The 13,365-nt window shown below is 48.5% G+C and overlaps 1 protein-coding gene across 1 annotated transcript; it reads right to left on the bottom strand.

Moving 5' to 3' along the window:
- Positions 1–157: 157 nt before the first annotated feature.
- On the bottom strand, positions 158–5,679 carry FAM32A (family with sequence similarity 32 member A). Its single transcript, XM_058563608.1, has 4 exons — positions 5,576–5,679; positions 5,327–5,468; positions 1,634–1,687; positions 158–1,330 (listed from the first exon to the last, which is right to left on the bottom strand). Exons 1-4 carry the CDS (start codon positions 5,647–5,649, stop codon positions 1,262–1,264), a joined length of 339 nt encoding a protein of 112 aa, XP_058419591.1. The 5' UTR covers positions 5,650–5,679; the 3' UTR covers positions 158–1,261.
- Positions 5,680–13,365: the final 7,686 nt, after the last annotated feature.

Below are 13,365 nucleotides of genomic sequence, written 5' to 3'. Positions count from 1 at the left end.
TGGGCCACGAACCACAAGTAGAAACACATCATCCAAATTTTTCCAAATTGAGGGTGAAGAGTCGTTTCGCAGTATGCACATTCTTCATATGGGATAAACCCTTAAAAGGCAGCGTGTCTAGTGATAATCTAACAGCCTATAAGTAAGACACTCAGACTTACATTTCATAACTGGTTTTTGCTTTATTCTGCAGTTCACTTGTGACAGCCCCAGACCCAACACCCGATGTTTCTATTCTGACTGGTCCTCTTGCACTGTGTGCGTCAGTTCTCACAGTAGCATAAGCAGTTCCATCCTCAGCCGGTGGGTGCACGCAGGCCCTCCAAGATCCTCGCTCTCCAGCACCAGAACCTGGGTCCTCCCGTTTGACTGCACCCCTACCCGTCTGTCTGTGCGGGGCTCTGCCCTGCTCCTGTCACCCCTGAGGTGTCCTTAGGCCAGGAATGCCCAATAGGTTCCATGTTATGTGCCAACTCTGAATAAATACGGGGGGTCAGCTTGGAGCCCAGGGTTGAGGGTAGTGAGGCAGGCTGTGTCTGGGTTCCAATACAAAGAATGCTGTGCTTGATTAGTAATATCCATGGCAACACTCACTAGACATGTCTGAAATAGGGTTACTGGGGAAGAGGAATGCTGGCCACCAGCTCAGCTCAGAAAGGGACGAGGCATGTGTTCTATCCTTAGACAGTTGTTCTGCTTCCCAGGCTGCATTGTCTCACTGGCCAGGTGGCTGAGGAGGCAGTCTGCAGGCCACGAAGCTGCCAGTGGCTTCCCCAGGCCCTGGATGGAACAGCATAAGCCCCAAGCTAGAGGGAGCTTGGAAGGGCAGGCAATGCAGGGCCCCACAAGGGGCTGCATTGCAGGCCTGCTGGCATTAACTCCTTATCCTATGGAGTCAGTTTCATCCAGGCAAAGAGAGCTGGCCAGCTGTCAGAGAGAGTGACATGCAACTCAGGGGCAAAAACGCTTTTCCACAGCACTTACATAGAAATAACCTTTATCTCTGGGTAAACTCTTAAAAATTTCCAGTCCAAACTGAAAACGTTTATCTTCTACTGAGAAACCAAAATAGGGTAAAAGGGCAATCTTACTTTCATTGAGGTCTAGAATGAGGGCACACTGCTTTGAAAAGCACTGTCTCAACAGAGGACGCAAAGTGTGTGTAAAAGAATGTTTCTAAAAAATACCAAAGGCACCAAACATAACCCCAACTTCGCCTTCTGCTTCCCCTTGATGCCACTCCACCTCCCGGGCCAGGAGGCTACTTGGTCCAGCTGACTTTGGGAATGTCATAGTGCTCCGTCAGCGTATCCAGGTGTCTGTTGAAGTCCTGGGAAAGCAAAGGAGAAAGCCCACGTCAGCACAGCCCCACGCAGGGCATCAGGGATGTGTGGTGCTGCCCACCGCACTTCTCCACGTCCTGTCTCTCCTCAGAGCACCCCTCCTCTCAAGGCCACTCTGCCAGGCCTTAGAAACTCCTGAACCCTGGGCTCTCCCTTCAGTGACCCCCGGGTAGCCGTCACTTCTGTTGGGTACACTCTCCTCCCCGCCAACACTCCAGTGGCTCTTCTGCCAGGCTCCTAGCCTCTGGGGCCCTAGATGGCTCCATCTCCCCACTGGGCACATGACTTACCTCCACTCTCTGCTTGTGGGTTTTGGATGCTTTCTTCAGGATCCTTTCCATTTGCTGGAGAGAAGAGAAACAGGTGAGTTCACATGCCTGACGCAGCCCAGGCCAACACGGGATGGAAGATGGGAGCCCCAGTCAGCCTGGCTCTCACACCTAGAAAGGCCAGAGGTCTCAGGGTGTGCACCTTGCCCTTGCCTCAGCTCCACTCAGACTGCTCTGACAGGGAGGCCTGGCCGCAACATATCCCACCAGGAGCCCGGGTCAGCTGCGCTCCGGTCTGAGGGGCAGGAAATGAACCAGCACCAACTGAGCACATACCCACAAGCAGACTGATGGGAGCTCTACATGTGCTTCCTGCTTCCTTGGGCAATTATACGCATTCCCAGTTTGCAGAAAAAGAAAGGCATGGGGGGTTTAAGAAAGGCTGAGGAAGGAGGAAGGTAAAGGGCCCGCTGCAGAGTAGGTGCTCAAGTGACAGGACACAGTGCCAGGAGGGCTACGAGGTCCTTGATGAGTGTGATTCTGGAATACGCCTCTTGCAGCACCAGGACCTGCTCCACTCCTCATTCCCAACACCCGATGGTCCCTGGTAAGAGGTAAGAGCGCAGGATGCAGAGGCAGACAGATCTGGAGCCACACCTGGCTTGACACTTACTAGCTGGGTGACTGTGGCCAACTCACTTTGGTGCCCCCTCCCCACTCCTGGGACTGGACTGCCCAGTATTGATGCTCTTGTGTAGTCCTCTGCTTCAATGCACAAGACTCTGGGCTGGCCCTGTGACTCAGTTTACTTAACAGAATGTAAGGCCAACACTGGGGGAAGAGATAAGGAGACACGGCAGCTTTTGCTTTGTGCTCTTAGAGGCTAGCTGCCATGTAGGAAGTCTGATGACCTTGTTGAAGAGGACCTGGAGGAAGAGATGACTGATGGGGAGAGAGGCCACCGAAGGAGCACCAAGGCACTGGACATGTGATGACAAAGCCATCCTGGACGTTCCAGCCCCGTTGCACTCCAGAGGACCCCAGCCCCAGCTGCCATCTGATGGCACCAGATTCTAAGCAAGGCCAGCAGAAGAAGCACCCAGCTGAGCCCAGTCAAACCACAGAAGCATGAGAGAATACTGTCAGCTGCCACCTGGCTGCTCCTCCCTGTCTCTCTTCTCCTTTGCTGCCTCCTCATCTCCCTCTACATCCAGCTGGCTCACACCTGGCTGAACCTCCCTCTGAGTGTCTGTGTTGTCCATCCCTGCCTCTCTTCCTGCTTCCGTGAGCCCACGGGAGGCCTGGGTCTCCTCACATGGGGTCACACCAACTTGACCAGCTGTCACCAATGCCAAGGAACTGCCTGGGCTCTACCCGCCCTCTCCCCACTCCATGCACCAAGCTCACAGGGTGTGCTGGGTGCTGTCACCATCCCCACTTCACAGAGAAAATGAGAACCAGAGTGCACAGTGGGTGGGGCTGGAGATGCCAAGCCCTGATCCCTTCTACCAGGCCAGGCCCCAACCCCTGGGCCCTGCTCCCAGGAGCCAGGAGCTGTCCAGCCTTTGTGCTCACTGCGCTCAATTCAACACTCTCCCACGAGGGAATCTGCATTTCCCAATTGTACCTAGCTTTGCCCGCACCTCCTTCCTCTCCCATACACCTCACCTCTCTCTCCTGGATCAAGTAAAACCCGCAGCAGTACTTCCAGTTTTGAATGCCAACAACAACAATTTCCCTTTGACCTTCCACCACCCTCCAGCTACAGGCCCGTTTCTCTGTTCAACTTGACAGCACATCTCCCAAGAGTTATTGCTACTCCTCGTCTCCACCTCTGCTTTTCCCCACCCTCTCTTGGATCCACTCTAAACAGCCTCTCTTCCTCCTCATTCCAAACACCAACCTAGGGCTCTCAGTGCTCAACCCACGAGGCCTCCTGGCAGCATATGACATGGCTGGTCACTTCCTCCTCCTTAAAACACTTTCTCCACTTGGCTCCTAAGGACATGCTCTCCTGGTATTCCTCCTTCCCGTGCTCCTTTGCAAATTCCTCTCTGCCACCCTCTAGTCACCGGAGGTCAGATCCTAGACCTGTTCTCTGTCACTGTCCCTCCTCAGAGGATCTCATCCAGTCCCATGGCAATTCCAAGACGTTCATCTAGGGCCCAGACCTCTCCTCCAAACTGCAGATTCAGATCTCAAACTGTCCATGAGGATTCTCCACTTGGCTTTCAAACAGGCACCTCGACCTTAACTTCTCTAACACCAAGGCCTTGGTCCCTCCCTTCAGAACCTGCTTTACCTGCAGTTCTTCCCATCTCAGTAAACGGCACCTTCACTCACCCACCCAAAAGTCTCGTTCATCCCTGACTCTTCTTTCCCAACCCATACCGAACCATCAGCTAACCCTGCTGTTCTTCCTTCAAAATCTAGCCCAAACCTGACCCCTTCCATTGTTCCCACTATTACTACCCTACTCTGAGCCACTGTTATTAGTTACCTTATGCTTGCATTAGCCTCTCTGCCACCCCCCACTGCTCCGGAGTAACATTCCAGCCCTGCCTCTGACTATAACCGGGACTTAAGTGCATTCACTTGTTAAGTCCTCACTACAAACCTATGAGGTAGGGACCTTCACCCCAACTTACAGATGAAGAAACTGAGGTGTGGGAGGTTAGCCAATGTGCCGAGAGTTACACCACCAACAAGAGGCAGAGACAGAACGGAAGCAGCTCTGTCTTGCCAAAGCCGGTGAGTCCCACTTTTTTGTATGACTCAACAAGTTACCTTTTCCTCAGGTTCCTGGACCAGATCGCCCAGACCAGGGTTAGGGGTTCTCAGCCTGGGCGCTACTGACATTTTGGACCAGATCATTCTTTGCTGTAGGGGGTGCTGTCTCCAGCATTGTAGGATGTTGAGCAGCATCCTTGGCCTTGACCCACTAGATGCCATAGCAGCCCCACCCCAAGCCCTGAGCTGTGACAAAAAAGTCTCCAAACATTGCCCAATGTCTTCTTGGAGGTGGAGGTGGGGGACGAACCGTCCCCAGTTAAGAACCACTGACCTAGACTGATTATTCCCTCTCCCCAGCATCTGAGGCTGAGCTTCTCCATCCCACGCTGACCTCTCCTATCCCTACCGCCGAAATTTATTAAGTAATTAAGAGAAATAATTTCTCAGAGCCTCAAGATACGACCTGTTTGAATCTGTGAAACAAAGGCATGGTGGAAACACACTGTGCTGAGTGACAGCAGGGAACGTGGCACTTAACACGAACGACTGACCTCATCTGCGCACTAACTTTATGCCAGACCGAATGTCAAATGCTTTATCTGCCTCACTGCATCCAAAGTTCCCATCCTGTCAGGAGGAGCACTACCCTGCCCCCTACAGATGAGTAAACTGAGGCAGAGAAACGATGGGTCACCGGCCCAGGGCTACTGGGCAAATGAGAGACAGCGCTGGAACCCAAACCCGGGGCTCCAGCTCCGGCCTCCTTTTGACGCCAGATCCAGCTCTCCCCTGCGCCGACCCCTCGGCCAGAGGGGCTTCCCGTCCTCGGAGCCCCCCGGCGTGGGCGCCTCCTCTCCCGCTCACGCAGCATCTTCGCCCAGAGTTGAGGTCCCCTCTGACCGCTCGCCCTCCTCGAGCGTCCCGGGCTGAGCCCGTTTCAAGTCTCTTGCATCCACCCCGGAGACCCAGCCCCGGCCTCACCCGCTTCTCCTGCATCTTCTCGAAGGCCGCCTGTGCCGGGGTCCGCTTGTCTAGGCCGCGCCGTTTCTCCTCCTCGTTCTTTTTGCTCGTTCCCATCGCTTCCAGAAGTTTCGCCTTATCCTTATCCTTCTTTTTCTTTTTCCTGAGAGGGGAGGGGGGATGACGGCGGGTCAGAGGGCGAAAACCCGCGGTCTCGGGAGGAGGTTTAAGGGGGCAGAAGACAAGCCCCGGAGGGCCCTCGGGACTCACCGCTTGGTCACGCCGACCTCTGCGACGCCCTTCAGCTTCAGGGGCCCCTTTTGCACCTGCTCGTAGGCGGCCATGGCGCGCGCCTGCAGTTCGTAGGTAAACTGCCACACTTCCTGTTTGAGAAGGCTATTTCCGCCCGAACGCCCGCTTCGCTCCGTCATGATTGGCCGAGCCAGGCGGTGCGCGCGCGCCCTTGGCAGCTGGAGCCGGCCCCACTTCCGGGTTGCGGGCTGGGCCTGGGCAGGCCTCATCGTTGCATCCCGTGTGCATCCCGGGCAGGAAGGCACGGCCGCATCTTTGCATCCCGTCTGCTGCTACACTTCCGGCTTTGGCGCCCACTCCCGGTTCTCCGTCGTTGGGCCCCCTAGACCTGTGAAGCGCGCTTGAGTAAACCCCCACTTCATAAAACCTGACGTCTTTTTGAGTGTTTTGTGTACATTTGGATGTCCTGTTCTCATTTATTGCTATATTTTGAGAGTTCAGTGGATACCTAGCCCTAATTTTGTAAGCCTAATCAGTACTCGTTAGTTTTTCAGCTTTTGGTAAATGACGTTGTGTGAAATATGTCAGTGGTATTTAAGAAAATTTTTTAAAATCGATTTTGCCAAGCTATAATTTATAAACAGTGAAATGTACTTATTTTAACTGTACTCTTTGATGAGTATTGTTGACATTTACACACCTATGTAATCACCTCCACGATGAAGATCTAGAACATTCCATCACCCAAAGTTCCCTTGTTCACCTTCTCAGTTAATCCCCTCATCCCTCTCCCCAGGCAACTCCAAATCTTTTTTCTCCCACTATAGATTAGTCTTTTTGAAAAGTTTCTTATACATGGAATCATACCATATGTATTCTTTTGAGCTGGAATTCTTTCACTGAGCATGATGTATTTGAGAGTCTTCCTGTTGTTGAGTGTCACAGCACCCAAAAACCTGATCTACTGGCGCCATAACACTTGGGGCTCCAATGAGTTGGGTTTTTTTATTCCCCAATATCATGAGTAATTTGCTGAACAAGCAGAAATATCCTCATAAACACACAAAACCAAACACAGTTCTATTTTTGTTTACTTCCATCCTTTTAAACAGTATATTTTTCAAGGTAGGTCATCTTCCTCTGGCCCTGGATGAAAACGCTGTCAGGCCCCATGGCTCTCCTCTCATTTTTTTCATGTGACATACAGTAGTATCGACAGTGGAAATAGTAAATGTCTCAGTTCAATAAGTGTAATGTCCAGAACTTAATTTGGAGAGGACAGTTCCCTCTCTCCCTCCGCTGGGACCTATGATACAGTAGGGAAGGGGGACAGCATGGGCCTCCTACTGTCCCCTCTTGTCCATTACCAGCTGTTGTTTGTGCCCCCACCAAGTGGTTTAAGGAGGGGTGGAGGAGGGAGGTGAGGTAAGGGAATAGAACAGTTCTTGATCTTGTGGAAATTAATAAAAGAACCTTAACTAAATTGGAGTGAGGAAGGCCTGTAGGGGGCGCTCTCACCCCCATCACACCATCAATTACATCAAACAGGAAGAGAGTTCGCTTGCATCTTGGACAGGAAGCAAAACTACTTCACTACTGAAGGAAGATTTCTCTCCCCACCCAGCAACAGCCCAGCCAATGGGAAACATAACAGCTCAGCCAATGAGAAGCAGATGCTGCCCTGAACTGTCACTTTCCCCCAAGGGACTTTCCTTTAGAATAGCCCCTCCGTACTCCCCCTTTTTCTCTATAAAAGCAGATCCCCTCATTTGTATTCCAGATTTGCATACGGATTTGCCACAGCACGCACATCCTGAATTGTGATTCTTTTGGTTATTCCCGAATAAACTCATTTTGAGGCTTTTCAAGCCAACAATCTTCACTGACTCCTTAACTCTTCATGTGCCCTCCAGCAGTTTCCAGCAGGCTCCCTCTTCCCTGCAGTTCCCTTGATCCTGGAATGTGCATCTCTGCTTCTGGTGATAGCTCACAACACCTTCCTCAACCCCTGGGCTGCCAGCAGGGCTCTGCCAGCTTCCTTCTCCTGAGGTCTCTGCACCCTGCCAGTTAGCCATGTTGGATTATACCCAGGATGGCCCACACCAAGTCTGTCTCATGTGATTCCCATCTGGTGCTCAGGAAACTCTCACACAGGCAGGTCCCAACACACCTGCAGGCACCTGGCTCTGCATTTACGCAGTCAGCCCATATCTTATCCTCTAGATGTCCCCTTTAAGTGCTCTCAAGCCTGGGTTAATTGCCGTCCAAAAGCAGGGAACACATCTCAAAGCTCTCCATGGGTTCCATTGAAATCTACCTTGCTAGACTTGGTGGTGAAATGTAACATTCTGTCCCCTGCCCCCTAAAAGGAGAGAGGAACTTACAGCATGGTCTCCTCAGCTATCACATTTCCACCAGTGTCCTCAACAAAGCTTCTCTTCCCCTCTCTGACTTCCATTTAGATCGTTGACCTGGCTGAGGGGACCAAGAATTGGAGGCAGGTTCGGGGTGTGTGTGTGTGTGTGTGTGTGTGTGTGTGTGTGTGTCATGTCTCATTCATACTTTATCATCCTGTGGCAGAAAAAGTCTGTTACACCTTTGCTTTCTTTTCTCACACTAGTCTTTTTGTGGTAAAATACACATAACATAAAATTTACCATTGTAACAACCTGAAATTGTACAACTCATTGGCATTAAACACATTCGCAAAGTTGGGCATCTATTTATTTTTATTTGATTACAAAAGATGTACAAACATTAACTGTGGAATATGTAATCAGAAAAATACAGAGAAACCCAAAGAAGACAGCAGAAATCACTTCCACTCAGAAAAAAAATCTCTGTTAGTATTTTGATTTATTTCAGTTTCTTATTATCTCCAATTTTAAAAATAAAAATGGGATCTTACTCTATACCTGCTTTGTCACTGACCTTTTCCCCCATCAGAATGTTGTGACTGCTTTTGTGTGTCGAGTAAAAAAATGTGTCACTGGTTTTTAATACTGAGAGAAGAAACCTAAAATCTCCCATAATCGTCTGCCAACATTAAAAACATGTATACATGCACATGCACTGTGTAAGAAAACCACACAGTACAGAAAAGGTTAAAAGAAAGAGAAAAGAAAACAACAAAAAAATTGGAAATTTCCCACCTCCTTCCAAAAAGACGAACAGTTTCGTTTCGGTTCTTTGCAGCACAAGTGTATATGGCAACATCTATATGTGAGATGATCTTTTATTTCTGCCCACACCTTTCATTTAGCGAACGTCTTGAAGCTCTTTACATGGCAGAAGCTACAGCACCGCCTCCCCTTCCTCGGAGGCTGGACGTCGTGCGGCTGAGTGAAGCCCTCCCCAGCGGGTGACCACCTACGCGCCCACACATCTTGGCCAACTTTCTCAAGAGGCCAGAATGCGTAGCAGTGGAAACGCTGGGTCCAAAGGTTTGTACACTTGTGCGTTTTAATTTGGACTGCTGTTGCCCAAATTGTCCTGAGGACTTTTTTGAGGGGAAGAGGGGGTCAAGGGAGTGAGGAGGGAGAGAAAGCGAGCGTTGCCAGGTGAGAGGAGGCTGGACAAAGCAGAGCACAGCGCCTGCCTTCTCCAGTTCTGCTTGCAGGGGCAGCAAGCGACTGCCCAGTTCTGCAGCCACAGCACACCTCCTGCGTTCCGGAATTGGGTGGGAGTGCCAAGAGAGAACCCGCTTCCGGGTGCTGGCGGATGAGGGCTGCCAGCAGAGGTAGCCTACTCGTGGGGCCGTCCAGGACAGAATCAACTCCTCAGGGAGGGACAAGGCAGACTCGGCAGGGGAATGCTGTTCTCCCCCAGCCAACTCAGCAGCCTCGGAGCTCCTCTCTGGCACTTCCAAGGCTGTGTGCCCCGGAGCAATTGGCTTGCCCTCTCTGACCTTCCTTTGCTTCTTTTATAAAATGGGGATGATGATGATAACAACAGCTAATACTTTATATGGATTTATATGGATCATCTCATTTACTCTCACAACCACCCTATTACGTAAACCATCCTGATTTTATAAGGAAGGAAACTGAGGCACAAACTGTCATCCCAACTATGCTGAGTGTTCTATCCTTGCTTCTGTCATCACTCTATAAGCCATCCACTGTCAGATGTGTCCCTATTTTATAACCCTCTAAGGTAGTGTTTCTCAACCATTTTTTTCATTATCACCCCCTAAAGAGAACTTTTTTTTTTTTTAATTTTGGTGAGGAAGATTGGCCCTGAGCTAACATCTGTGCTCATTTTCCTCTACTTTGTATATGGGATGCTGCCACAGCATGGCTTGATGAGTGATACATTGGTCCGCACCAGGGATCCGAACCTGCAAACCCTGGGCCACTGAAGTGGAGTGCACAAACTTAACCACTATGCCGCTGGGCCGGCCCCAAGAGAACATTTTAACTTAATTTAATTTAATTTAATTTAATGAGAGAAGTTAAATACTGATGAATAAGATTTTGTCAGGGAGGGTGAAATTTGGAGAGCCACAAACCATTGAAATATCTAAGAATTTTTTGCCCCCCCCAACCAGTTTTTGCCCCCTTGGGGATAATATTGCCCCCATTGAGCATTTGTTCTAAGGGGGAAAGTACCAAATCAACTATGACATGATGCTTTTGCTCACTTAAAGTTTTTATTTTATATCCATTGAAAGAGTCTTGAGATTTAAATGCACTGAGATTTTTGCTAGATACTACTCTTAAACACGGCAAACACTGCCTTACCCAAGCAATCAAGGTCAACTTTGTTGGTGACATCATGTAGCTATTAAGTAACCCTTGGTATGATGTGATGAGGAGGGCACCTCATCTCTGAGGTCTTCCCCCCAAAAAACCCAACAAATCCAGTCCAATCACGAGAAAACATCAGACAAATGAAAATAAGGGACATTCTACAAAGTACCTGACTGGTACTCCTTAAGACTATCAAGGTCATGGGAAAAAAAGAGACTAAAGGAGTCAGCCTGGTGGCATGGTGGGGTGGTTAGGTTCAGTGCACTCTGCTTCAGTGGCCCATGTTTGCGGGTTGGATCCTGGGCTTGGACTTGCACCACTCGTCAGCCATGCTGTGGAAGCGACCCACATGTAAAATGAAGGAAGATGGGCACAGATGTTAGCTCAAGGCCACTCTTCCTCAAGCAAAAAGAGGACGATTGGCAACAGGTGTTAGCCTAGGGCCAATCTTCCTCACCAGAAAAAAAAAAAGAGACAAAAAAAAAAAAAAACCCCTGAAGATCAGGAGCCTAAGGAGACATGACGACTAAATGCACTATGGGATCCTGGCAGAGAAAGAAGAACCTTACTGCACATTACACTCGTGTTCACTGCAGCGTTCTTCACAATCACCAAAAGGTGGAAGCAGCCCAAGTGTCCATCAGTGGGTGAATGGATGGAAAAACATGAAATGGATGAAAAACACCGTGGAATATTACTCAGCATTAAAAAGGAGTGAAGCCCTGATACATACCACAATGTGGATGAACCTCAAGGACATCATGCTCAGAGAAATAAGCCAGATACAAACGGACAAACATTGCATGATTCCATTTATATGAGGTACCTAAAATAGGCAAATTCTTAGAGGCAGAAAGTAGAATGGTGGTTGATGGGGGCTGGGGGGAGGGGAAATGGGGAGTTGTTTAATGGGTGTGGAGTTTCAGTTTTGCGAAATGAAAAGAGTTCTGGAGGTGGATGGTGGTGATGGTTGTACAATAATGTGAATGTACTTAATGCCACTAAACTGTACTCTTAAAAATGGTTAAAATGGTAAATTTTATGTTGTGTATATTTTACCACAATAATAAAAAAAAGATTACCTGGGATAAATTTGGTTATTAAAACCAATGCTTGGACACAGGTAAAAATTTGCTTGTACTCATGAAAATAAAGGAATCAAGAATTTAAAAAGAGGGAAGACATTACGGGGAAAAGTGATGAAATATTCCAGAATATTCCTGAATAAAGTCTGGAGTTTAGTTACTAGTAATGTACCAACTTAACTTCTTAGTTGTGATATTTGTGCTGGGTTATGTAAGATGTTAATGTTAGGGGAAGCTGGGCGGAGAGTCTATGGAAACTCTCCACATCATCTTTGCAACTTTTCTGTAAATTCAAAATTATTTCAAAATTAAATGTTTATTAGGAAAAAAAAGAATCTGTAAAAGAATGAAATATGGCTGGAGCTGGGCTTTTCAGTCAGCTTTCAATGACATCAAGCTGGCTGACTGTGGACTACTACTTCAGGAATGTGGCTAAGCCGGTGGGATTCCACACCCCCATTCCCTACAGCCTAGAGGATTTTCTTCCCAGCCACTGTGAGTCTTTTTTTTGGTGAGGAATTTGGCCCTAAGCTAACATCTGTGCCCAGCTTCATCTACTTTGTATATGGGACACAACCACAGCATGGCTTGATGAGTGGTGTAAGTCCGTGCCCAGGATCCGAACCTGCGAACCTCAGGCTGCAGCAGAATCAGAGTGCTCGAACTTAACCACTTTGGCACCAGGCCAGGCCTCACTGTGAGTCTTGAAGCTGGTGCTTTTAATGCGTGTGCATGTGTAGGCAATGAGAACATGCCAAGAGCACTTGTGAGATTCATCTTGATTTTAGAGATATTAAAACGTGGAACAAAATGTGTATCTTTTTGGAAATTAATAAAAGAAACCTTAACTAAACTGGCTCCGGAGGGCCTGTAGGGGGCGCTCTCACCCCCATCACACCATCAATTACACCAAACAGGAAGCGAGGACGCTTGCATCTTGGACAGGAAGTAAAACTACTTCACTACTGAAGGAAGATTTCTCTCCCCACCCAGCAACAGCCCAGCCAATGGGAAACATCACAGCTCAGCCAATGAGAAACACCACAGCTCAGCCAATGAGAAACACTGCAACCCAGCCAATGAGAAACACCACAACTCAGCCAATGAGAAATGCTGCAGCCCAGCCAATGAGAAACACCACAGCTCTGCCAGTGAGAAGCCAAGTTCCCAATGAGAACTGTCACTTTCTCCCAATGGACTTTCCTTTAGAAGAGCCCCTCCCTACTCCCCCTTTTCCTCTGTGAAACAAGTTCCCCTCCATTCTTTCAGAATTTGCCTATGGTTTGCCATAACATGCACGCCGGAATTGCAATTCTTTTGGCTATTCCTGAATAAACTAATTTTGAGATAAAATAACAGGCGAATTTGCTTTTTAAGTTGACACTTTGAATGAATGAGAAGCATACATTAAACTTTTACTTTGAGATAATTGGAGGTTCACATGTAGTTTTAAGAACTAATACAGAAAGATTCCATATACCCATTACCTAGTTTCCCTCAATGGCGATATCTTGCAAAACTCTAGTACAGTATCACAATCAGGATATTGACATTGCTACACGAAGGATACAGAACAGTTCGTCCTCACCAAGATCCCTCTTGTTGCACTTTTATAGCCCAAACCCCATCTTGTCCCAGCACACAGGCAACCAGCAATCTGGTCTCCATTTCTATAATTTGGTTGTTTCAAGAATGTTGTATAAATGGAATCATACAGTATATAACCTCTTAATATTGGCTTTTTCTTTTTCACTCAACATATTTCCCCAGAGATTCATCCGACTTGTCAGGTGTATCCCTTTTTACTGCTAAATAGCGTTCCGTGGTACGGTTGTGCCATTCTCTTGGACCAATCATCTGCTGAAGGCCGTGTGGGTTGTCCCCATTTGGGGCCATTATGGATAAAACATCCATTACAGGATTTTGTGTGAACATAAATTTTCATTTCTCTGGGATTGCCCAAGAATGCAAG

Source organism: Diceros bicornis, chromosome 20 (assembly GCF_020826845.1).
Source record: "Diceros bicornis minor isolate mBicDic1 chromosome 20, mDicBic1.mat.cur, whole genome shotgun sequence".
NCBI lineage: Eukaryota > Metazoa > Chordata > Mammalia > Perissodactyla > Rhinocerotidae > Diceros > Diceros bicornis.
The sequence above is the reverse complement of the archived record's forward strand: the minus strand, read 5'-3'. Positions and strand labels throughout refer to the sequence as shown.